Source organism: Notamacropus eugenii, chromosome 4 (assembly GCF_028372415.1).
Source record: "Notamacropus eugenii isolate mMacEug1 chromosome 4, mMacEug1.pri_v2, whole genome shotgun sequence".
NCBI lineage: Eukaryota > Metazoa > Chordata > Mammalia > Diprotodontia > Macropodidae > Notamacropus > Notamacropus eugenii.
The window spans coordinates 429382107-429408703 of record NC_092875.1 but is presented as its reverse complement, the minus strand read 5'-3'; the positions used below and the strand labels follow the sequence as shown (position 1 = coordinate 429408703).

At 42.1% G+C, this 26597-nt stretch overlaps 1 protein-coding gene across 1 annotated transcript in view; it reads right to left on the bottom strand.

The window, feature by feature from the left end:
• PDZD2 (PDZ domain containing 2) overlaps positions 1-26597 on the bottom strand; it is a 466470-nt gene that overhangs the window by 323879 nt on the left and 115994 nt on the right. The window contains exon 3 of the mRNA XM_072605912.1: positions 17978-18818. Coding sequence (XP_072462013.1) covers positions 17978-18453 — 476 coding nt within the window. The 5' untranslated portion in view covers positions 18454-18818. The remainder of the gene's footprint in view (positions 1-17977; positions 18819-26597) is intronic.

The following is a 26597-nucleotide window of genomic DNA, read 5'->3' as shown; positions in this document are numbered from 1 at the left end:
TGGAAAAATGGAGAAAAGAGGCTTAATTGAAAGCCTCACACTAAGGAAGGGGTTCTTAACCATTTTGGGATCATGATTTCTTTGGCAATCTAATGAAGCCTATGGACGCCTTCACAGAATAATGTTTTTCAGTGTATAAAATAAAATACGTAGGATTTCAAAGGAAACTAATTAAGATGAAATCTAGTTATCAGAATATTAAAAAAAAAAAAACCCAAGCTCACGGACCCCAAGTTAACTCCTTTCTCAAAGGAGTTTGATTTCACTGATATCAAAGATGACATCAAATTTTCCATTGTCTGCATGGAAAAGATAAAAGATAATGCCTGTGAGAAGCAGGTTTATTATCACTATCACGGAGTTATCCACACAGAGTAATTAGGATTAGCACCTTTCTGGGTGAGGAGAATCAGCTGGAGCTGTTTTGATGCCTCTGCCAGTATATTCATTAAAGGACAAACCCAATTCTTCCTTCCTTAACCCAATATCACAATAACCTTATTTGCTAAAGCCTCCCTGATTGGCTCTCAGGAAAGAAGAAAAGGCTGCAGAAGCAGATGAAGCAGGTTTTTCAGGTCTCTGCACATCAGACTCCGATGGAGGTTTGTTCACTCACTGCTGATTTTTCATGAACCAGCCAAGCTTTTATTGAGGCTTTGGCTCCCAGGACTGTGCCAGGCATTCAAAGGGGAGAGGGGACAATGGATGTCTACAGAAATCCTCAAAGAGCAACCAGATGAGGCTGGATGCACTGGAAACAATGACTGAATAATTCAGGAAAGTAAGCAAAGCTCTAATATGGGGGACAAATTCTACATGGACAGGCTGAGACTTGACCTGGGCCTTGAAGGTTAAGACAGATTGGTATGGGGGGAGGGGGGAAGAGAAAGCTGGGAACTGCAGAAGCAAAGGAAGGAACAAGATGAGGAAAATGACTAATGATTTAAGGAGATTGCGTTCCCCCTTTCTTTTCTATTTTCAAGACCTCAGTCTCTGGAGGTTGGGCTAAATTTGTACTGTATCCAACCCAACGCTACAAGGCTACTCTAATCTAAGGTAAATTCCATGCAATCAAGTTTGGGTGTAGACAGATCCTTTCGCCTAGACAGCCCAAGCCTGGGGGGTGGTCGGAGTGTAGAGATAGTTTCTCTGTCCAAGGGTGACATGATGTAATTCTCAGCCCCTCATTTTAATACAGCTCACTTACAATTGTGTTAACCAACCAGAGTTGATTGCCATTTCTCTTCCAAAAAAGACATATAAAGCTCTAAGCCTGCCACCATGGTTGTCTTTGGTCTAAGAGAGATGGCCAAATGACTATCATTTTTATTAATAATGTGCTGGCCTTATTAATAAAATGATTAAATTAGTCAGAAACTATGTCCCTTAAGCCTTTTTAAATGTCACAAAGAACAGTCATCCTGAGATCAGCTCTCTGGAACACAGGGTCAGTGTTTGAGGAATAGTCACAGATAAGGTTGATTAAATCTCACCCTGTCATGTCTGGGTTCTGCCGCTTATTATCTGTGAGACCCTGGGTAAATCACTTCCCACCTCCAGGCTTGAGTTTTTTCTCTGTAAAATGAGAAGAATGCACAAGATGAACTCTAACATCCCTTTCTGCTCTAACATTCAAAGAGCATTGGAAACCAAATAGAGAATCATAGAATCATAGGTTTTAGAGCTGGAAGGGACCTTCAAGATCACACTGAGTTTAATCCCTTCATACTACAGATGAGGAAACAGGCTTAGATTGGTTAAGTGACTTGACCAAGGTTGCTCAGTCATTTTCAGTCCTGTCTGACTCTATGTGACCTTATTTGGGGTTTTCTTGGCAAAGACGCTGGAGTGGTTTGCCATTTCCTCTCCAGTTCATTTTACATTATGAGAAAATTGAGGCAAACAGGGTTAAATGACTTGCCCAGGGTCACCCAGCCAGTAAGGGTCTGAAGCAGGATTAGAATTCATGTCTTGACTCCATGTCCAGTTCTGCCTTAGGAATTTAGACTTGATTCTATGTTCAACAGGGAGCCAATGATACTATATTTTTAAAGCAGGAAAACTCACTTATACTCACTAATAGATGGAGGTGACAGACAAGAAGAGAAGTTAACTCCAAGAAATAGGCCCAGTGAATGGAAGAAACTATGGATCACAACTGAATAAAGAGGAGAGGGGGCTTTCTTCATTCTTAGACATACAAGGAACAAAAGCTACCAGATTTTGCTACTGAGCTATTTATTAAGCTATTTAGCTACCAGATGCTAATCAAAATTGACCTGGAAAATATGAGCTCCCTCAGATTGCAGAAACAAAGGCACAGTCAAAGATGCTGGCTTTTCCGCGAGGATCCACTCCCTCCCTGACAGTTCATTTTTTCATTTCATTTCATTTCAGTCCTGGCTGAGGCAGGACTGAAGGACAAGATATATCCTTTAGGGGAAGATGTCTGCTAACTTTAACTTTGCACTGTCCCATGTCTCCTATAGTCCTGTGGTTCACCTCCTGCTCCTGGTCAGAGAAATGCAATGCCCCGACCCTTTTATTAGCATCACTCCTTTAGAAAGAGCTTCCAGCAGTCCTATGAAATCACAATGTCTGTTTTTCTAGAGCTCAAGGGCACACAGGCTGTGAACATTTCATAAGCAGAGTAGGGGAAGGAAATCCAAATGACAGACATGAAAGACCATGACAGCTTAAGTCCTAGAACCCCAGACAATACTTAGCAAAGAGATCCCCCTTCTGGTCCATCCAGCCAAGCTATACACCCTAGAGAACCCCTTCTTTTGGAAGAAAGCTTCTCCTCTCTACTGAGAAACAGGAGAAAGATCATTTTAGCATCAGAAGATCTCAGTTTAATCTTTGGCTCTGTTCCTTGTTAATGGAGCAACCTGGGATAAATCACTTATCCTCAGTTTCCTCATCTGCAGAGTAAACTTGATCACTAGATCTATTCCAGCTTGAACCCCAGGGGTCCTAGCTCTAACACTTGTTAGCTTGTGAACCTGGGCAAGTCACTCAACCTCTGTTTGCCTTACTCCATTGGAGAAGGAAATGGCAAACCACTCCAATATCTTTACCAAGAAAACCCCATGGGCAGTACTGGCATTCTATGGTCCATGGAGTCATGTAAAGTCAGAAACAACTGAATGATCAAATGCAATAAAATTCCTGACTTCAGGGCCAGAGCTCTATCCATTGCACCATCTGGCTGCTTCACAGGATCATTTGATTGGAGCTGTGAAGGAAATTGGGGAGTCTAAGTGATCGAAGCCACAAAGGCCTGACTTCTAGGCATGGCAGACAATCTTTGCCAAAGCACTACAGTGGGTGACAGAAAACGTGACTGAGAGATAGCAAAGAGGTCAGTTGGGTCAGAATATAGAGTCCATAAAAGAATATAATGTATAATAAGGTACCTAGACTTTGGAGCCAGGTTTCGAAAAATTTTAAATGCCACAGAGTTTGTATTTGATGCGAGAAGTAATAGGGAACCTTTGGAGCTTCTTGCACAGGATCATGACATGGTCAAGTCCACACTTCATTAGCCTGCTCAGTTCCATCGATCTTGACTCCACTTGACTTCTACAAACCACAGAGGTAGTCACAGCTTAATCAATAAGTTAGTCAATCAGCAAGCACTTATTAAAATTAGATACTGTATTAAGCACTGAAGATACAAAGATAAGAGTATAACAGTCCTAGTCATGAGGCACTTACATTCAAATGGGAAAGAAAGAAAACCTACATGCCCCTCCACATACTTCCCACGCCCTCAATGTTTACAGAATATTTACAAAAAGAATACAAAGTAGTTTGGGGAAGGAAAGTCACTGAAAGTCATCAAGTAGTAGTACTGGAGCTGAGTTTTTAAGGAAATCAGAAATGATTAAGGGTCAAAGGTTAAAAGGGAAAACATTCTAATTATAGGGAGCAACCAGTCCAAAGGCGGAGAGGGGAGATGGAACGTTGTAGGTGAAGAATAGTGGTTAGGTTGATATGACTTGGCCATAGAGTAAGTATGTGGAAGAAGGACATATGTAAGAAAACCACAAAGATAAGAGGAGATCCAGAAGGGAACAGCTTTCTAAAAGGCTGATAGAGAAGTCAGGGAGCCACTGGGCTTTACTGAGTAGGGGTCTGGCTGATCTGGTTAGACATAAGCTTGAGGAAAATCACTTTGGTGGCAGCGTGAAGGAGGGTTTGGAGTAGAGGACAACTTAGACCAATCACCCCAAACTTTCACCTTCAAGACCTTAAACACTGAAGTTCCCTTCTTCAAACCCAATATCCTGCCCTACTTCTCCCACTGCCTCATTCTGTTTCAATCCTATTCTGTTTTCCTGGATATCATCCTTTTTCTGTTTTCACTTGTCTCCTTCCAGAGTCTTATCTGCACAGAACTACTTAAGGGCATTTAGCGTTCAGTCATGGCGGCAGGTGAATTTGAGTACATTTGTACCCAGCTAAATGCTCAGTAGAAGCCAGCAACACCAAAAAAAAAAAAAAAAAAAAAAAAAAAGGACAGAGTTGCTAGTGACAGAAAGAGAGCAGACCAGTGATTAGACACAGAGCTGTTAAGGCATTAATAAGCTCTTTGAAGTTTGGGTTTCTTTCAACATTTTGTATGGTGATTTTTCCCAGTTTAGTAGAGAGCAGAAAATGGTACTAACTTTACATATCATACATAAACAAAAAAAAACTGTATATTATGGTGGAAAAGTGAGGGAATTAAGTGAAATGCCCCTAGTTTTCAGTTTTTCCATTCCTAAAGTGAAGGCTACACCAGCTACCTTTCCAGTCTTGCCTCAAAGTGTGTCCCTTCATATTCTTGATTTGCCAGCTCAACTAGGCTACCAGTTGTTTCTCAAATGCAGTAAGCTGGCTCCCACCTCTGTACATTTCTGAAGGTTGTCTACATGCCAGGAATGCATGCATAGGACTGCAAATTTAGAGCTAGAGGGAAGCTTTGAGATAACCATTCTACAGATGGGGAAAATGAGGCCCAGGGAAGTTAGGGGACCAGCTCATGGTCACCCAAATGACACAGCCAGAACTAGAAACTATGTGTTCAGACTTTTTATCTCCATTTTTGAGAATCCTTATCTTTTTTTCCAGGCTCAGCTCAGACCCCACTTCTTCCATCTATCTCTCTCCCTCCCTGTCTCTCTGTCTGTCTGTCTCTCTCTCTCTCTCCCTCCCCCCACAGTCCTCTAGCACATTCCATCTGATCTTTCCTTTGCTCTTACATTATACCTCACTTTGTGCTATACTTAGGATTACAATTCCAAGATGGAAGGGAACCTCACAGTGACTACGTCCAACTCCCTAATTTTACATGTGAGAGACTTGAGACCTAGAATGATTTAGTGCAGGACATATGAGTATAAAATGTCTGATGTGGGATTTGAAACCAGGTCTTCTTAATTCTGACTCCTTGAATGTAGGTACTATGTCATTTAAGAAGAAATAAAAAAAGTTGCACCCCCAGTATCTAGTGGAGAACCTTGTACAATTATACACATCTTAATATATGTTTGTTGAACTGAGTTAATAGGTAATAAAGTGTGATTTAGTCTTAGCTCCCTAACAGTACCTCAAGCGACACATCCGAGGCTCCTCTGTTTAACCTTCACACTTTCATCCTCAGGGGCAAAGATTCCAAGATGTCACTGTCTGGCTCTCCCAACGTCAATTATATTCATAGGAAACTGGGCTGGGGAGAAGAAGGTCCCTAGAAAACATGAGTTCTTTCTCCATTTCTTTTCACTGGGACCTGAGTGAGGACCGACATGCCAGAGCTCGCCTTTCTGTACCCTAGGGAAGGATGTCACTTTGCATTGACAAGGCAGAAAGTGATGTGGCAGAAAGAATAATAAATAGTTCATAGATTTGCGTGCTGGAAGCAACCATAGAGGTCATCGAGGACAGGGGTTCTGAAACATTTTGTGTGTCTTGGACCCCTTTGGTAGCCTGGAGAAGCCTATGGATGCTTCCTGGATAAATTTTTTAAATTCAGAAAATAAAATACATAGGATTGTAAAGGAAACCAACTTTATTGAAATACAGTTATCAAAATACTTTTGTTTTTTAGAAGTTCTTTGGACTCAGATGAAGAACTACTGATTCTAGTCTTCCTGCCTCATTTAGTAGATTAGAAAATTGAGACCCAGAGTGGTCAAGTGACTTTTTCAAGATCACACAAATATTAAGTATCAGGCCATGAATATAAATGGATCAGAGGATCATAGATTTTGAATTTAAAGGAACTAGCGAGGTCATCTGGTCCAAAGCTCTTATTTTACAAATGAGGAAACCAAAGCCCCAAATAATTAAGTGACTTGTCCAAAGTTATAAGTATCTGAGGAAGAAACTGAAGCTAGGTCCTCTGATTCCAGATATAGCACTTTCCACTAAACTATGTTTCTTCTCTAGCACTAGTCTCTAAATGGAGCTATCTTTATCTTCCCTCTCCTTTCCCCTCCCACCATTTCCTCTGATGTTCAGTGATATTTCCACACTGCACAATTCATCTTTCATGTCTGCCCTTAGTACAAATAAAGCCCTCCAGTTAAGATGACTCTCCTCACCCCCACCTCTCAACCATTGCTCTCCAGCAGTTGCTAAAACACAGCTCTAGGCTTTGGACTTTTCATTACCAACAAATCAAACACAACTTAGAGGAGAAAGAGACTGAGCTATGGATATGTCTAAAATAGAATCCAAGGACGTAAAACTTTGGCTTTTCCATGGGGGAAAGGGGAGGACAGGAGGGCAGCAAGAATGAAGTAAATGGCATGAAAGTTGGCTGTAAATATCAAGAGAAACTAATGGTTTATTATTAGGAGCACGTGGAATCACCCTGGGGGGATTTGTGTCTGAAAGTTATTTTAAAATGAACTTGGGCAATCTATGGAACCACAGCAATGTAACAAACTGAAATTGCAATAAACATTTATGAAGTGCCTACCAGATGCAGGGCATCATGCCAGGCACAAGGAGACATACAGTGTTTAGAAAAGGTATGCCCCTACCCTTATGGAGCTTACAGACTAAAAGGGGGACAGGATATAACACAAATAATTATAATGTACAACATTACTTAAATAAAAGAGGTACAAGGCAAAGTACTGTATGGGGTCCAAGGGAAAAAAATGTTTTGGGGTAGATCACAAAGAAATCCTCATGGAAGATGTGGCATTTGACTGAGAGAGGATTCAACAGTTGAAAAAGGAGAAGGAATTATAGGCATAGAGTAGACATCAAGGAAAATGCTAGAAAGACTCAGCAGATTTGAGAGAATAAATACTACAGTTCGAATGGAATGCACGGACAGGACTAATAGAAGATAAAATTTGAAAGATAAATTGGTGCCAACTTGTATAGGGAAGTGAATACCGAACAAAGTCTGAATTTTACTTTTTGGGGCAACAAGGAGCCGCTGGAGAAGTTTGAGCAAAGCAACAGCATGATTCATGCATAAGGAAGATCAGCTTGGCAGTGGCATGAGGGGTGTATTAGACAGGGGGTAGTGTGGAAAACCTGTTAGGAGACAACTGCAGCAGATTAATAAGGCCTTGTACTTGGGGTGGTAGCAGTGGGAATCCAAGGAGAGGGGACAGTTACAAGAGATGCTGTAGAGGGGGAACAGACAGGAAGTCCCCCAAAATGGTAGCAGGGGATAGAGTGGAGAAGACTACCAGTCAGCGTTGGTAGATAAGAACAGCATGGAATTAAAAGAAGAAAAGTGGCTAACGATCAGGGCAGAGGAATAGGAGTGCCAGTAGGGAGCAAGAGCAAATCAACATCTCCTAAGCCTTTGCGTCTGAAAGAGCACTTAGAAGAGACACGAGCAACCAGTGGATTATATTGCAATGCCCACGGTATCCTTGGGGGAGAGTCAGATTTCAGTTAAAACGAGGAGGTAGAAGCCATGTTGGTTAAAAAGTTCTAGGATTAGGTGCAGTGGATGAGGATAGAGCCAGCATCTCTCTAACATGCCCCTTTGTGGTTTACTTTCTATGCCTTCTTCTTACCCATTTCTTTTTTCTTCTCTACCTTTTTGCCCTCTCCTCCATTTTTTGCTATTTCTCCCCTGCCCAGACCTTTGCTTTCCTTTGTATGTTTTTCTTGGATTGTCGTGCTGTTTGTCCTTCATTCTTAAAGAAGACCATCACATCAGGAAGGTGATGCCATGACTCACAAGTAAATTGGATTTAAGTGAGAAGGGCTATGCAAAGTCACTTTCTCCTCCGGAGCCATCTGGGTAGATAATCTATAGACAAACTGTCATCCTCTGTCAAAACTCTGTAAAAGAACCTCTATGTATTCTAAACTTAATAGCATTTCATATGTGGCAGGTACTAAGGACACAATGTCCCTGCCTACAAGCAGCTGACATGTGAACAAGGAAGACAACATGTAGATATGAGTGCATTTGTGAGTATGTGTGTGTGTACATACACATTACACATAAATAATACAAGGTAGTTTCAGGAAGGACTGCAGCCCAGGGTTGAGGGGGGGAGAGGGTAGGGAACAATCTTGGGGAAAAGTTTCATGTAGAAGGTAGTATCTGAGCTAAATTTGGAAGGAAATCAAGGGATTCCAAGAGGCAGAGGTGAGGAGGGAGAGCATTCCAAGCATGGGCGATGGTAATGAGAGACAGAATGCCCATGCGTGAGGAAGAACAAAGAGGTCCCAGGGGAAGAACACTAAAAAGGTAAAAAGGGAGCTAATTGGAAAGAGCCTTAAGTGTCAAACAGAGGACTTTATAGTTTATTCTAGAGGTAATAGTGAGCTACTAAATAGAGATGACAGAGTGAGTACTGCACTTTAGGAAAATCACTTTGTAGCATTATAATGAATGACCAGAATGCAGTAGGAGAAAATAGCACTGAATGGGTTCTAGGAAGAATTGATTTCCAATGAGATAAGTTATTTAACCTTTGTATGCCTTTGTTTCCTCATCTGTAAAAAAAAAAAAATTAGTGAGTCAGATAATAGGATGAATGTTGAAGATATGGACTGTTTATGATTTGGGTTTTTTTTTTTCTGTCCTGTGTGCCTTGCACAATCTCTGGCACACAACAGGTGCTCAATAGATGCTTGCTTAACAGGTAGATGAAGGAATGGATGGACATTCTCTAAAGACCCTTCCAATTCAACTTCAGTGATTTCTCATATAATAAATGAATTAGAGAGAATTGGTGAATAGGATCAGTGGAAACATAACTAGCAAAAACAATCCTAGATTGCACACCATCTTGGGGAGGGGGGGAAGGGAAGGGAAAGAAGGAGGGGGAGAAAATTTAACACTCAAAAGCTTGTGGAACTGAATGTTGTAAACTAAAAAATAATTACTTAATTAATTAAAAAACAATCCTAGAAAAGAGAAGTTGATATATCTGTGTTTAGGGTTGTCAGGAAGTTGCCTGGGATTCAGTCCAGAAATAAGAGTAAGACATGAAGGGCCAGACAGGAAGGACCTGGCTTCCTCAGTGCGCTGAAGAGAGGAGCTCTGGATTGGGCTCTGGGTGGAGGCAGGAAGAGCACTCAAAGTTCTTGGAGAGCCAGACAGGGAAGGCCCTGGCCTGGGGAGGGCTAGATTTGAAGAACTGTCCACAAAGGCATTCAGGACTGAGAAATCTGAGTGAAATTTATCAAGTAAGGGGACTGAGGCTGTACTCTGTCATCAGGAAGTGATTGACGCTTCATGTACACAGAGTAAACTCATTTCAGGTAGTCCTCATTTAAAAGCATAATCAGAGAATCAGCAAAGAACTTCAGAGAAATGATCATTGGATTATAACCTTAGAGACTGGGGAAAACCGTGATAGATCCATGCAGTCTCTAAGAAATTTGAACTTACTGCAGTTTCAGTGTTTAAGATGTCCTCTCCCTAGTTCATGCCTTTGGGCACATTTATTGAGAATACACTGGTAACACCAAAGGTCAAAAAACAGTCTTAAATCAAATAAAATTCCATTTAACCTGTAAAACCCTTCTAGTCAAGTCTAATGCCTGTGTAAACTATCAGGGTCTCCGTGGTGAAAACACAAGGGTTTTAGTTATGAAAAGTTGGGAAGTGGCAAAAGTGTGTGAGTCTGAAAGGCAGAGAAAGCTAGATAACTTCGATTAAACAGGGGTAGACTCCAATCCAAGCCCCTGGGGAATATATTCAGCAATCACTGCCCCAGCATCTATAACCCTAATCTGGACGAGCAGGCCAGCGACTATCTTTGTGGTCCCAGTGATTAGTGCAGCGTCTGGCACATAGTGTTGTTGTTGAGTTATTTCAGTCGTATCCTACTCTTTGTGACCCCTTTTGGGGTTTTTTTTTTTAGCAAAGATACTGGAGTGGTTGCCATTTCTTTCTCCAGCTCTTTTTTACAGATGAGGAAACAGAGCCAAAGAGAGTTAAGTGACATGCCTTGGTCACACAGCCTGGTCACACAAATCTGAGGCCAGATTTGAACTCAGAAAGATGAACCTTCCTGACTCCAAGCCTGGCACACTGTCTACTGGCCACCTAGTTGTCTCCTGGCAAATAGTAGGTCCTTAATAAATTAGTTTTCATTTATTCACTCAAGACATTTTATGGCTTCTGGTCTCTCTGGGGGATCAATTCATACCCTCCTGAATTTTATGTTTTGTCTTTAATGTAATTCAAAGTCCATGAGAGTCCAATTTTGATTTTTATATCCTTGTGAAAATTTTAAATTAAATGTCAAAGAGAAGAGTTTTATATTTGATACGGAAGTAAATGGCTTAAACTCATATCCACTAAATCTTTGAAGAGAGATCCCATTTAGAAACAACTTTTGGTGGAGAAACCTACTTAATTGTTTAAGCCCTGATTTTGATTTGCATTATGCAGAAGCCAGAAGGATCTGACATTTTTCAAGAGCTTATTGGTAGGACCCTCCTGGTAAAGGAAGCAGTTCTTAGTGATAGAACAAGGAACAGGTGGAGCACACAGAACCTCTCCCTTAGTCCCTAAGTCAAGAGATTTGAGAACAGACTGAAGGACTTATATTTGATTGGTAAGGGAGAAGACAGAAAGACTTGAAGCAGGGGGACCTACAGAGGGCAAGAGTATAAGAGGTACTCTCTTGAGAATATTTAAATCTCTAACAAAAATCGTACTATTAACACACCTGTACTCAGCTAAACGCTAGTCAGTGAAAATGGATGGGCTGCCAGTAGGGAGAGGGAAGGCAACAGAACCTTGTTTAGAGCAGTGCTTCTCAAACAATGGGTTGGGATCCCATATGGCGATTTGGCAACAGTAAAAGGTTTCTGAACAAGCAACATCCAAAAATTAATTCAAAATCAAATGCTTAACGAATCCAAGGTGTTTCTGGAAGAGCTTGCCCGTGGTGCATGCATAACTTCACTGTAGTCTTGGTTCTGAACACAAAGCATGTGCACTTTGTACTGCATGTGCCCTCAGGCCATAAAACACCAACAAACCATGCCAAAACACGTAAGTAGAAAAAGTTTTAAAAGTCCTGGTTTAGAGTATGTGCTATGAATAAATAATAAGTACTTAGAAATTTTTGCAAGATCCTAAGAGCACAGCTTTTGAGCTATAAGGGATTTTAGGAGCCATGCAGTAAGTCCCCTCATTCAACAGATGAGTAAACTGAGACTTGGAGATATGTTGCAACTAGCCCAACTTCATTCAGTAACACCTTTTTTGAAGCTTTTACATGGTACATTTGTCTAGTATATTTGCGGGAAGTGTCATTAACATCACATGTAATTGTTGACATAAATAATTTGTTATACATTTTTTAAAAATATAGTGTATTAGGGTGGGATATACAGATTTTTTTTCATATCTCCATGATTGAAATGAATGTAACCACAATGCCTAGGGATCACCGAGGGACAGCTACCACCACTACCAGCAGATGGCCAGACAGGAATTAAACATCCTTTCTGAGACTTTCTCTGTAGCCTCAATCCCTTTGAAATGGTTGGAAACCAAATCATCTCTCATAATCTCCTTCTTAGCCAGGGCTTCAGTTTTTCCTTTTTAACAAGATCTTGCCTTCCTGCATCCATCTCAGAACTGATATTCCTGAATGAATAGAAGAAGCAAACTCTTGCTTATTCAATGATGGAGCTGCCTCATTGGGCTAACCTGAAAACACTCATGTTACGCATTACTTTGTGTTTCCACACAAGGGTCCGTGTTAAAATGAAGGCATGCAACCTGGGAGAGGCAAGATGTTAAACCACTTTCAGTCACTAACACTTTAGCATGAGTTATTTTATTGGATGAGCTACAACAGAGAAAGAGTCAAATGGAACACAGGATCTACCAGTCTGGATGAGGGGGTAGCGGAAGAAGTAAGGAAATCACAAGGACATGGACCTCTGCCAGGAAGCCTGTCCTGACAGGGCATTGAACTGGGAAAGGTCCTTGATATTCAGGAAGGAGCCTAAGAGCACCGAGCATCAGAAGGGCAAAGAGGGTGCCAAAGATTCAGTTTTGTCTACTTCACAATCTTGCCAGATCACTGATCTGAGCGAGATGCAGTGATGAAAGGACTCTATAGTTACTGTGGGTGGAAATTATCTTTATTATTACTACATGTTCAAAGTATGTGTGATTTTGCAAAACTGCAAGATATGGCTTGGTTGGTCACTGGCCTGGGGTCAAACAGCTCATAGGCCTGAGAACATTAAAGAGGTATATGGAGCTGGCAGATGGACCAGGCCAGACCATGATGGGATACACAAGGTGGGGCATAAGTTTTGAAAAATGGAAAGTAAAGGGAGTCCCCCCTGAGTACTGCATAGAGAACCAAGGACAAAGAGGAAACTCCTGAGCTTTAAAGTTGTACAACTCAAGGGAACTCAGTTTGGTTTAGGTTAGGCTGAGCCACTAGTTAAGAAGTAAAAAGAGGATCCATAAAAAATGAACCAATTCTTATTTGTGGCTAGAGAGTATGCTAAGCCATTGGCTCACACATGTACCTCAGTCAGTATGAAGACAGAAATTCTTAGATGATACCAACTGATTACAGCATGTAGTGTAGGTGAATAGATACTGAACATGGAGTCAAGAAGACCTGGTTTTCAAAATTTTGCTTGAGATATCTGTGTGACCTTGGGTCACTTAACTTAGATTCCGTTTCCCCATCTGTAAAATGACAATAAAAGTAGTACCTGCCTCACAAGGTTGTTGCAAGAATCAAATGAGAATGAATGAATGAAAGCACTTTACCTGACAATAGGAAAGCTGGGTGGCACAGTGGGTAGAATGCCTAGCCTAGAGTCAGAAAAACTCATCTTCCCCAGTTCAAATCTGGCTTCAGACACTTGCTAGCTGAGTGACCCTGGGCAAGTCACTTAACGCTGTTTGCCTCAGTTTCCTCATCTGTAAAATGAGCTGGAAAAGGAAATGGCAAACCCCTCCAGTACCTCTATCAAGAAAATCTCAAATGGGGTCACGAAAAGTTGGACACAATTGAACAACGACTTGAGAATAGTCTACAGCTCCTATACACACTTTTTCCACACAATTCTTCACCTTAAATCCCACTGAAAGCTTTTTTACCCCAAGCTGAAATTTTAGAAGAAAAAATTTCACAGCCTCTCAAGCTCAGGATAAGAGGTCACAAAAATCCAAGGGTTTTTCTTGCTGTTCTCACCTTCAACCACAAGATGGCAGGGGAGGGTCCTTCTCTGAAGAGAAAGGTCAGCCCTGAATGGGCAGCAAAAGTTTGGGGGAAATCAGGGCTAAGGGAAGAAGGCTTGGGTTCTGGCTTCTTTCCTCCTTCAGGAATGGTGGCTGGATCCAGTGTCACTGAAGACACCTTTGTGAGGGTATGTGTGAGGGCTAAATCCACCCTTTACTTTGTTTTAGTTTGAGGTTTTCCTAGATCTTGGTATCTTCTATGTACTCTTGGGTGAGTTCCGTCACCATTCTAGCCTCAGTTTCCCCATCTGTAATACTGGTAATCCTTGTTACCTCACCAGGATACTGTGAAAATCATGAGATGGAATGGAAAGTACATCAGACTGGGAGAAATAAAGCCTGGATTCATTAACTTGCTGTGGGACATTAGGTCTGTCACTAAACTCTCTGTGCTTGATTCTAAAATGAGGCAGTTGGAATAGGATTAAGGTCTAATCCAGTTCTAGGAAATGAGATAATTTGAAAGTGGTTTGAAAATATACAGTACTTTCTGCAGTAATATCCCATTTATCTGACCTCATCAACTAAAGAGGTGTTCTACATGCAGCGTATTTATGTAGTAAGATCCTGAATTTAGTACATGATTTTTCTAAAGTGCTGAAGCCTGGCACTTTAAGTGCCAATTTTTTTAATTTAATTACTTCTTATGGAAAACATTTCAAGTATATTATATAATTCCCTATCCGACTATAGTACATTGAACTTAATTTGTCTTAAGAAACATCCATTACTAAGATACAGCAACACCTGTTCCCATTTCTACCACTGTCTCCTAGCCGTCTCCCATAGCTGCTTCTCATATGCAATAATTCATGAAGAATTAAAGCTTTCCAGGAGAAACCAGACATCGAAGATTGTTTTCATTTTAAAGTAAGTTTAAGTCAGTAAGTTTGTGCTCGAGGGGGGATCTACTCCACTCCTGAAGGATAAAATGCATGTACTCTGTGCTTACTCTAGTTTCTTCACACATCAAGGTTTCTCCTCTCTTTCACTTACAGAAGTAATCTAAAATGGGAAGGTTACCAGAAGTCTGCATATCCTGAGAATGGGGTTCCATGATACCATTATCTAACTTCATTCTTATATAAAAGTATCTAGTCAAAGTTTGCTTTCTGAGAAGCAAACTTAATCCTATTCAACAAAGGGCCTTTTAGTTGGGGGAAAATGTTGTTCGGTTTTTGTCCTGAATTGTGGTGCCAGCTTGGAACAAGCTGTCCTCACATGGTTCAGCTGATGTTTGCTTATAGAGTGCCCTGCCCAGTTGGAGGGCCATCCTACAAAGTGCTCCTTGTATGGACAAGTAGAGAACACCCTCCCCATTCAGTCTCCCTTTTACAATCTACCTAGTTTCAGAGTCAAAAACAAAAAACACCTCAATCCACAGAAAGTCCATCTTCACCTCAGCCTTGGCCAGTAGCACCAGGAGACCACAAACAGAAAAATTTCCTCTGGATCGTGGCCAGGGATGCAGGCTGAGTCATGTGTCCAAACCCCAGACATCAGAATGCACCTTGACATTCAGCAGAGAGAAGTGGAAGCATTGTGGGGTGGGGGATTTCTGCAGAAAACTCCCTTTGAGCTATGCTCAGAACAGTGAGCACACCTGCTCATGGTGGCTAAGCCTTCTGAACTTTTCACTCCATCCCAGGTCACAACCCTGAGCAAAGTAAACGGTGGGACTGACTGGACAAAAAGGGCAGCAGCAGAAATCGCGAATTCAGTAGAATCAGACCCAATATTGGCGGTGCAGCTGCATCTGAGTCAAGTCCTACCATGATACTAATTCCTCTGTTTCTGTTTAAGGCACTACCATCCTTCCAGATTCACAATGTCTGTATCATCTTCAGCTCCTTTCTGTCACTCCACGTTATCCAGTGAGTTGTCAGTTTCACCATCTGACCCTAACCACCACATCTCTGATCACTGTCCACTTCTCTCTACTCACACAACCACCACACTAGTTCAGGTCCACTCCACCCCTCACCTGCACTATATATGTACTTAATATTATATCTATTTATAATATGTATATGTAACATGTAATTATTTATAATAATGTATAGTAATATTACATATGATACATAATATAGTGGACTCCAATAGCCTCCTAATTGGTCTCCCTGCCTCAAGTCTCTGTCTTCTCTAATTCATCCTCCATCCAGTCACCAAAGTGATTCCTAAAGAAGAGATGACTGTGCCACTCCTCTGCCCAGTAACTACACTAGCACTCTATCGCCTCTAGAATTGAATTGGCATATAACATGGCTCCAACTTATCTTCCCAGGCTTGTCATTCGTCAGTCCCCTTTATGTCCTTGAGAGTCCAGGTCTGCTCCTGTTCCTTGTACATAATATTCCATCTCCTAGCTATGCCCTGATAGGCTGTGCCTGGAATGCACTCCCTCCTCACCTAAGACTACCAGATCCCTACTTTCTTCCAAAGTTCAGTGTAAGTATCTCCTCCCCCTTGAGGTCTTTTGTGATTTCTCCAGACACTAGTGCCTCCTCCTGCCCCCCTCAAATTACCTTTTATTTATTTTTTAAAATATTTTTTTTATTTTATTAAATATCAGTTAAGAGTAAAAAATTTTAAGCATTCATTTTGGAAAATTTCGAGTTCCAAATTTTCTCCCTCCCCTCCCCTTTCAGAAGGCAAGCCATGTGATACAGATTCTTATATTCACTTTTTTCACCTGTGTACATGCTATTTCCCCTGATAGAATATAAGTTCCATGAGGACAGGAGCTGCTTCATTTTGGTCTCGGTATCCCCAGTGCCTGGCACATTGATCTTCATAAATGCTTATTGATAACTGATGATGGCTTTCATCATTATTCCTATTTTCATTACTATTAATGGATGGCCTTTACCAAGTGCTTTACCTTTTACAAAGCTCTTCACATATATTATCTCATTTGAGGCTCATAACAATCCTAACAGCTAAATCCTTCAAGTATTATTTTCCCTTATTTTGCTGATAAGGAAACTGATGTTCAGAGAAGTTCAATTTCTTGTCCATGATCAATAGGGATTCTATGAAGTAAAAGTGAGCAGGGAGTACATGTAAGGCATTATGGTACAAGGGGAGCATCCCATACAAAAGCACTGGGTTATAGGAAGTGAAAAGTCAAGTTCAGGGAATATTTATTATGCCAATTTAGCTGGAAAATAGAATGTATGAAGGGAAATAATAGGAAGTAAATTTTGCAAAGTAGCTGTGAGTCAGTCTATGTAAATACCAGTCTGAATGTGTATTTTATCCTAGAGGCAAGAGGGACTCATTGAAGATTCTTGAGCAGGGCAACGATAGAATCAGATCTTTAGAATATCAATTTGGCAGCTCTGTGGAGAACAAACTGCAGAATGGGAAGACTAAATGAGAGGGAACAACTGGCATTGTCCAGGGTAAAGAAGAGGATCTGAAACAAGATAGCAGTCCTTTGACCCAGCAATACCACTACGAGGTCTGTAGCCCAAAGACATCAGAAAAAAAAGAAAGGGATCTTTACATACAAAAATATTTATAGCAGCAACTTTTGTGGTGGCAAAAAACTGGAAATTGAAGGAGTGTTCATCCATTGGGGAATGGCCGAACAAGTCGTGGTACGTGACTGTGATGGACTATTAAGGATGGTTTCAGAAAAACCTGAGAAGACCTCTATGAACTGATGCAAAGTGAAGTGAGCAAAATCAGAAGAACACTGCACACAGTAACAATATTATAAAGGTAATCAATTGTGACTTAGCTACTCTGATCAAGACAATGAGCCAAGATAATTCTAAAGGACTCAAGATGAAAAACACGATACACCTCCAGAGAGAGAGAGGGAGGGAACTGATGAACTCAGTACAGATTGAAGTATACTTTTTTTCTTTTTCTTGGCCTTTTTATGGCAACATGGGTAATATGGAAATATGTTTTGTATGACTGCACATGTACAATTGATATCATAGAAAGAACTTTGGAGGCCATTGAATCCAACCCCTTCATTTTACAGATGAGGAAACTGAGACAGACAGAGTTAAGTGACTTGCTCAGGGACACATAGCTAGTAAGTGTCTGAGGCAGGATTTGAACACAGGTCTCCTTGACTCTAAGTCAAGCACTCTCTCCACAGTGACACCTAACTGAGCATGCTATATGTTTAGGACTTCTGCCATATGATGGCTTTTAGCACATATTCCGAGACAAGCAAAGCTCACTCTCATTGACGCAAGGTGTAACCAAGCTGGCCACTGGCTAATAGGCTGAACTACCACTCACCTGGCCCCAGTGACATCAACTCCAACCATGAGCTGCCCGTTCAGGGAAAGGATTTCATCCCTCAGTCTCACTTTGCCACACTTCCCAGCCGGACTGTTCTTCTTTAACTCAGTAACCCAGATGCAGCCCACGTCTAGCACTGGGCCCTGGTGAGTTTTCCGCTTCTTACCACCTCGCCGTCTTTCACCATAGTCTCCAAAAACAGGGATGTTCCCAAAGCTGAGCCCCACAGTATCTGTGTCCCCCATCTCTTTGGTCAGGTACACAGTGCAGATTTCCATTTCGAGGGGACTCTGGTCAAGCACAATTGTGCTTTCATCCACAGCAAAGTTCAGTTGAATGTATTCTCGGAGCTTCTGAATGGCCGACTGGCAGAGCTTGTGCTCGGGCCCTCCCTGGGTCTCCTGCAAGTTGCTCTGCAGCCACTGGAGGAGGAGGGGGAGGTGTAGCCCCGCGTTGTCCTGGGTGATGGGCATGGCGGCCACCCCAGGATGCCACCATCATGAGCAGAAGCGCTTCAAAGGGGCCGGAGCCAGCACAGGCCTAAGCCCTTGGGACTTCCTGGCTGTCATCTGCTTGGCCCATGCCCATGTTCTGGCAAACAGGGGAGCATGGGGGTAGCCTATGTAATGCTGAGCTGTTGTTGGCCTTGGCACTGCAAGGACAGGACACACTTAGCAAAACACTGGAACAATTGCCACAGAGTATTCAACAAGAGGAGGAAGGAAATGTCAAACAAGTTCTTGCTTGGATGATTTAACAGCTGCCCCAAAGGGAACTACACAGAAATTAGGTATTCCACCAGAAGTGACATCACCTCATCATCCATGCTTATTCACACCTGTGAGAGGGGAAGAAAGAAAAACACACATGAAACATCTCGGTTAAAAATGATGGATACTCTTGCTGGGCCACATATGATAAACATTCACAGCTATACAGATACTTAAGGTTTCCAAAGTATTTTCCTCACAACAATCCTATTGAATAAGCAGTGCAAATATTATTCATGACCATTTTGCATAAAGGGAAACTGAGGCTCAGAGAGATCTGCTTCTTCCCACAGCTGGCAAGTGACCAAGCGGGATCTTGAACCCTGTCCTGCTAATCACCAGTCCAGTGTCCTCTCTCACATCAGGAAGAATTTTTTCTTTGCAGATAGATGGATACAAAGAAGGACACAGCACCATCTCCTGGTCCTTGATCTCCTCAATTTCCTGAATGTATTTTCCCTCATTCAAAGACAATTTTTTCTCTAAAAACTTCTTAGATTAAATGTAGGAAGGTGATCATTCCCAGTACTACCCCCCATACTCATTCCACAACAAAGTCACCCCCAAAGACTTGCAGCTGGAAGAGACCTTACTGCTCCTCCAATCTCATTCCTTTATTTCACAGATGAGGAGCCTAAGACTCCAAACCACATGGGGAGTAAGTGAAAGGTCTAGAATCAGGTCTAGCTAGCTGAAGCAGTTGGCGGTATGTTGGGCTTAGAGTCAGGGTGACCTAAGCTTATTGGGTGTGCGACTTTGGGCGAATCACTTAATCTCTCCTAGCCTCAATTTTCTCAACAGCAGAAGGGGGATGATAATAGCACCTACTTCATAGGAGGGTTATTCTTAAGATCAAATGCAATAACATATATAAAACTCTTTGAAAATCCTAAAATGCTGTATTTTGTGTTGGTGGTGAATCATTTCAGACATGTCCAACTCTTTATGACCCCATTTGGGGTTTTCTTCGTAAAGATGCCAGAGTGGTTTGCCATTTCCTTGTCTAACCCATTTTATAGAAGAAGAAACTGAGACAACTGAGAGTTAAGTGACTTGCCCAGAGTCACACAGCTACTAAGTATCTGAGGCCAGATTTGAACTCAGGTCTTCCTGACTCCAGGCCTGGAGCTCTATCCCATTGCACCACCTACCTTTCCTAAAATGCTATATATATACATATATATCTTTATATATATGTTAGCTATTATTACTTGTAAGACGTAGGCAAGTTTCTTTACCTCTCTAATCCTCAATTTCCTTATCTGTAATAAGAAGGGGTTACATACAATGACCTTTCATCTCTAAATCTATGGATTATTTTACATTACTCCCTCTCTTTCAACCCAACTGGTCTCCTTGCTGTTCCATGAACAAGACACTCCGTGCCTCTTGGATCTAGGTACGCCCTATGGCTATCCCGAATGCCTGGAATGTTATCCCTCCCCACCTCTGCTTACTGGCTTCCTACAAGTTCCAAATAAAATTCCCTCTTCTACGGAAGCTTTTCCCAGCTACTCTTAATTCTAGGGTCTTTCCTCCATTAATTACTTCCTATTTATCCTGCAAATAGCTTGTTTGTACATATCAGTTGACTTGTTTCCCCATTTCTCCCTGCCCTCCCTTAGATTACCAAGTTGACTGTCCTTTGCCTGCTCTTATGTCCTCAGCGCTTAGCACAGTGCTTGGCCCATAGCAGGGGCTTAATAAATGTGTATTGGCTGACTGATTACTGTTTTCTATATGTGATATTCCATCTCCTGCTTCAATGTCTTTGCCTCTCCCTCACCTGAAATACTCTTTCTCCTTTCCTTCTCATCTTAGAATCCCTGACCCCTTTTCAAGGCTCAGCTCAGGTACCAAACTCCTCTACCCCCTCATGAGACCTTTTCTAGTCCTTTCCTAATTATTTATGCCTGCTTCTCCTCATTACTTTATATTTATTTTCCGTATATCATGTATTTTTCTGTGTATTTGCCCCCACCCAGTAAGCTCCTTTAAAACCACGAGGGTTTCATTTTTGTCTTTGTATATATAACCCAGTTCAGCCCTGCCTCACTTAAATCCAATTCACCTGCAAGTCAAGACATCACCCTCCTGATGTCATTGGCCTTCTTGGAGAATGAAAGATGAACCGTAACAACATCACCTAATACTTTGTGATGTTCCAATCAATAAACATTTAGTACAAAAAATGATGAATTATATAATATATAATTATTCATTATATTAATTATGGTATATAATTTATTATGCAATATATTAATTATGTATAACACATAATTAATATATTAATATATCATATATTATATCAATATAGTATATTATAATATATATTAATAATTAATATATTAATGATATGTGTGTGTGGCACATAGAAAAGGTTAAATAAATGCTTAATGAACAAATAAATGAATGAATGAATGAACTTCTCTCCTCTAAAATCCCAAAGAATATATGCAGCCACTCAACCAATGGCATGGGTAGTATTGTTAGGTGCTCATGACAACTGGGTGACTATAATCATTGTCCCAAATCAATTCCAATGACCCTTTTTATTCTCTGAGTCCATTGTGAGTGAATGTAAGTAAGGGATAGCAGATAATTTATGTCTATTATAATGACTGGGAATAATTAAAGGCATAGAGACCCCCAGCTCAATTTTGCAAATACCCTGAAGATAACTTTTCTTTTCCAAGTCAACATACAAGGGAAACGCTGGAGGAAAAAAAAAAATGGCCAACTCCAGAGCATTGAAGGACTTGGGCCCAGAAGGTCCGGGCTCCAAAGGGAGATCCAAACACGGCTGTTGCCAACCCCTCTCCCACCACACCCCAGTAATCAATCTGTGAAAATCCTCTCATGCCTGCCTACAATCAGAGCTCTTCAAAAACAGCAAACTAGCAGGCACGTTCCTACGTGAGAAGCTGTGAGAGTGTAGTTTCTTTGTCACATGTAATTCTCAAATTAGATTTCCCTCCAAGAAAGCTTCAAGCAGACCCCACCATCACACAAATGAATTCTGAGCAGCTTGATGTTCACAAACTTCTCATCCAAAATCTGAGTTTACATTGGGAAAGCCTGTTGTCAGAACTTAACAGCTATCTCAACTCTTCCCCTGCCAAGGGACGAAACTGCCCACACCTGGCACTAAGGCTCCTGGGGGGAAGGGAGGGCAGTATCACTGGGACTAGCTACAATCAGTCAGTCCCTATGAATGACTTGTTGGTGGAGAGTATTCAAAAATCCTTGGGCTGAACCAAGTCTTGTGTCAGAGACTCTGCTAGCAGGGTCTCTGTTCCCGGCTATTGCCTACTCTGAGCTGTGCTAAATGCTCATTCTTTAATCTGGTCTTAACCATCTTGATTTTAAATCTTCTCCCCATTCTGAATATTATTCCTTTTGTCTGGGTTCAGAATTGGGCTGGTTTCAGAATTTCCAACTGGAGGAGGAAGAGGTTAGGAAAACCTTGTAAATAGATACCAATGAGGCATATGAGGAAAATGACACAGGGTTGGGACTTCCTTCAGTGGGTCTGGAATGACTGGTGAGCTGGAGTCAAAACTGGGAGGCGGTAAGCTCAAGATAAGTTAGGGCCCATGATATAGGCAGATATATCTCAAAGATGTGCTGGTAAATATTTAACAACCAGGTCTTTAGAAGGAAAATTATACACCCTTTCAAGTGGAATTTGCCTTTTTTATATTTTCTCTATATCTTTCTTAAGTCTAAACAATCGACAAAACAATAAATCAAGCCCTGATTTGAAGCATTTACCAATTTCCAAGACATAAACGCTCACACTGAAAATGCAACAATCAATTTGGTTCAAGCTGGGTCTAGCACACCCCTGGGTCTTAGATATCTCCCTGGCATGGAAGCCTGTCAGGAGAGACAAAAGGTCACAGATGAGAGCCAACACTATGTTGCTGGAGGAACTATGGATACATGGTACATGATCCAAGTCAGAGGTGGAGAAAGTGACAGGTAGGGACCGGCCAGGCCAAAGAGGCCCTATTATCAGGTAGCTCAATTCAATGCACTTCACCAAGATCTATTGTCTTAGATTCTGCTAAGCCCCGAAGAAGATGTGCAACTTAGATAAGGCCTGAGCCCGCATGGAGTTCACAGTCTAGGAGGAGTAAGACACAAACACAAGTAATTATGAACACACAGTATGACATGAGGGCACTGGACAGTACAGACTCCTGGTTTCTGGGCAATCCTACCTTATGGGAAGCATTCATGTCTTAGCAGTAGATGTGGAGGAGGCTTTAGAGGTCCTCTCTGGCCTCACAGGGACTTAGCTATTGATGGCAGGGTTAGGAGGCAGAGCAACTGGACACCCATCATCAGGGCAGGGGACTGAACCTATGATTTCATTGGTGTATGGTGAGGAAACCCTGTACCAATGCAGGCCAAACCTCTGTAACTAGACATGCACTGAGAGGTGACTTGTCCAGGGTCACCTTGCCGGCCTCTATCAGAGGCAGGGCTTGAAGTCAGGACTTCCCAGCTTGGTGACTGGCTCTGCAGCCACTATACCACAGAATTTCTCTATATAAGTCACATAGATGGAAAAACAGATTCAGAAGGAGGTAAAGACCTCAGAAATCAGCTTTTTAGTCAATATCCCTTTTTGAGAGTTATCCATATTAGATTTGGAGCCAGCTCACCTGGATTCAAGTCCTAGCTAATTCTATCACTGGCTAGGTGCCCCTGGGCCATTCACTTAATTTCTCTGGGCTGCTTTTCTCATCTCTAGAATAAGAGTTGGCCTAACTAACCTTTAAGGTTCCTTTCAGTTTAGATATTTATGATCCTATGAGCCTAGGGAGATGTGACTAATACACTCTTATTTTCATCAGATTTGTAATGAGAATAACAGGGATGGCCAAATTCAGCTGGGGGTAGATCAGGCTAAGCCTTTGAGAAACCCTGTGATAATTGTAGACACTACCTCCTTCCACCAATTCTCCCCCATGGGTCGGGCAGATCCCTGTACCAAAGAGGGATGATTTTCCCCTAATTTTCCCCTAACTACAGGATTGGCTATAGAACCGTCAAAAGGCTGTGCATATGAATTTGGAAAACAATTTAAATTTAATTTATTCTCAGAAATTAGGTGGGTGAAGCTTTTTGGAATGATGAGATCTCCCTGAGGAGTGCCAAGGGAACACTCCAACCAGAAGACACTGTTGGGGGGGGGGGGTATCATAGTGTTCTCTCTTCCTGTCTGATCTCCCTCTCCTAGCCTGCTCCGTGAAGGGACAGAGCTTTTTACTCTCCCCACAATGAGTTGAAAAATCACAATGTTAGAAAAGAGGCAGAGGTTTAAATCCTCTCCCCCATTTCACAGATAAGGTAACTGAAGCTGACAGAAATGTCTTGTCTAAGATCACATGGGTGGTATTAGAGGCAAGATTTGAATCCAGCGAGACTGTCTGAATGCCAAATCAGCGTACCTTCCAGCCTGCTACACTTATCTTCTCACTTGCACTTGGTCTTTCTACTAAGAGAGAGAGAGGAATGGGGTGGGAGAGGGGGCGAGTAGGGGAAAGAGGAAAGATAGAAGCAGAAAGAGAGAGATTGAGAGACAGACAGGAGAGAGAGGAGAGACAGAGGAGAGACGGAGAGGGAGAGGGAGAGAGGAGAGACAGAGAGGGAGAGGGATGAGAGGGAGAGAGGGAGAGGGATGAGAGGGAGAGAGACAGAGACAGAGAGAGACAGAGAGAGAGAGAGAAGGACATGTTGGGAGCAGTCTGAGACATAAGGGGGGGAGAGTCAGAGGAAGAAAGAAAGAGGTCTGGAGGGAAGAGAAGAGCATGTGATCTGCGGGGAAAGGAGCAGAACCTAACGATCATTGGAGAGGGCACCTCCCTAGAAAACCTGGAAACTGCAAGGAAGGTTTGTGAAATTTTTCTGCCAAAAAGATTCAGTTGACAGAATAAGGTTAGGAACAGACCTGAAGGGGATTTACTCAAATAGGAAGTGACTAAAATCAGAGTCAGAATCGATGGCTGGAAGAGTTTGTTAGAGGATCATTTGACCCCAAACACTATCATAAAGTTATTGAATGTTACTGTTGGAAGGGATTCTGACAGTTGTCTAGTCCAAGCCATCCACATCCGTGAAGAAATTATGAAGGCCAGAGTGGTGAAGAGATTCGCCTCAGGTCAACACTGATAGTGTGTTGCAGAAAAAGGATTAGAATCCAGTTCTTTGATTTTTAGTCCAGTGCTAATTCCAGTGTAACATTCAATTCTCAGTTTCCTGATCTGAAAAAATGAGGGAGTGTGGGTTCGGATCACTGGTTTTAAAGCTGAAAGAGACCTTAAATCTAACCCAATTCCCTCATTTAACAGAGAAGGAAAATGAGGCCTGAAGAGTTTGATTTGTTTTCTTGACCCTGGGTCTCCCTATGTTGCCCAGGCTAGAAATGCAGTGGCCACTCACTGGTAATCCCAAAGCTGATCAGCACAGAAACTTTGACTTCTTCCGTTTTTGATCTGGCCTAATTCACTCCACCTTGGGTGGCCCCTCCATTCTTGGGGGTTCCCCGTGCTGGTGCCATATTCAGTGCAGTCATTCAATTGGCGTTAGCCTATTATATTCAGAAGTCCCACATCGATCCACCTCAGCTTACCTTAGTAGCAGGTATTATAGGTGTGGGTCATCTCATCCAACCCTACAGACATCAAATGGTTTGCCCACATGCCAGAGCCAGCATCCAAACTCCCACCCTCTGCCTCCAAAACTAGTATTCTGCCCACTGTCCACTAACTCCATCCATAAAGTACCATTCCTCTCTAAAATTCTCCCAGATACAGGAGCTGCGTGAGCAAGTCAGGTTTAGTATCACCTGCCTCTGTCATATAAAAGTACTGTACTCACGCACATTTTAAACTGCAGGAAGATGAGCCAAACCTTCCTATCAATCTTTGACAATCTGCCCAGACAAAGGAGGAGGGAAGTCCCAGGGTTGGTGCGCATTCCTGCACACTGAACCACAGATCAGCTATTATGGTAGAGAATAAAAATGATCCTATAAAAACAAAGTCTCATTGCACCCACACAACAAGTGGGCTAAACCAAGGTTCCTGCAATGGGGGAGGAGTTTATATTAAGGGACAATCAGCAATCTGATGTTCTGATGGGGATGCAGTGTTTTTTCCCAGTTTGGCAAAGCTCTCACTCCCATGTGCTGTGGCCTACTTCCCTTTCCTCACCCCAGAGCACTGCTGGGAGTCTGGGACTTGCCTGCCTGGTGCAGAGGAGCCTCAGAGGAAGCAAGAGGCGCAAAAGGGCAGGAAGGATTGGCCCGTGCGCCTCCCTTCAGAGCTTCCACTTTTCCCAGGCCCAACTGTGGGAAAGACCTCAGACAATGGTCACTCTGAAGGCAAGGGAAAGAAAATCCAAGGGAGGACATGAAGCAGGAGTCCTCATTTGCTCTCCCAGGCAGGAAATCAGAATTAGGATGGGAAACTAAACAGATGCTGCAAAACAAATCCCCTTTTAAAGGAGAAGGCATAATGCGATGGAAGGAGGACTGTCTCTGGAATAGTCGCTACCTGGGCGATCTTGGGCAAGCCTTTAAACTCACGGGGCCTCAGTTTCCTCATCTGTAAAATAAGGAAGGAGTTAAGACTACATCACCTTGGAGATTCTTTCCAGTTCGAAATCAATAAGCCCACGCATTAAAACCTATCTTATCATAGATTTCAAGCTGGAAGGGACCTCAGAGATTACGTAACTGAGACATTCTTAAGCTTTTTTTATGTCTGGAGGTCTTTTGAAACCTATGGAAACTATGGGGTCCATTATTTATGAACCCTACAGAATTCATAATT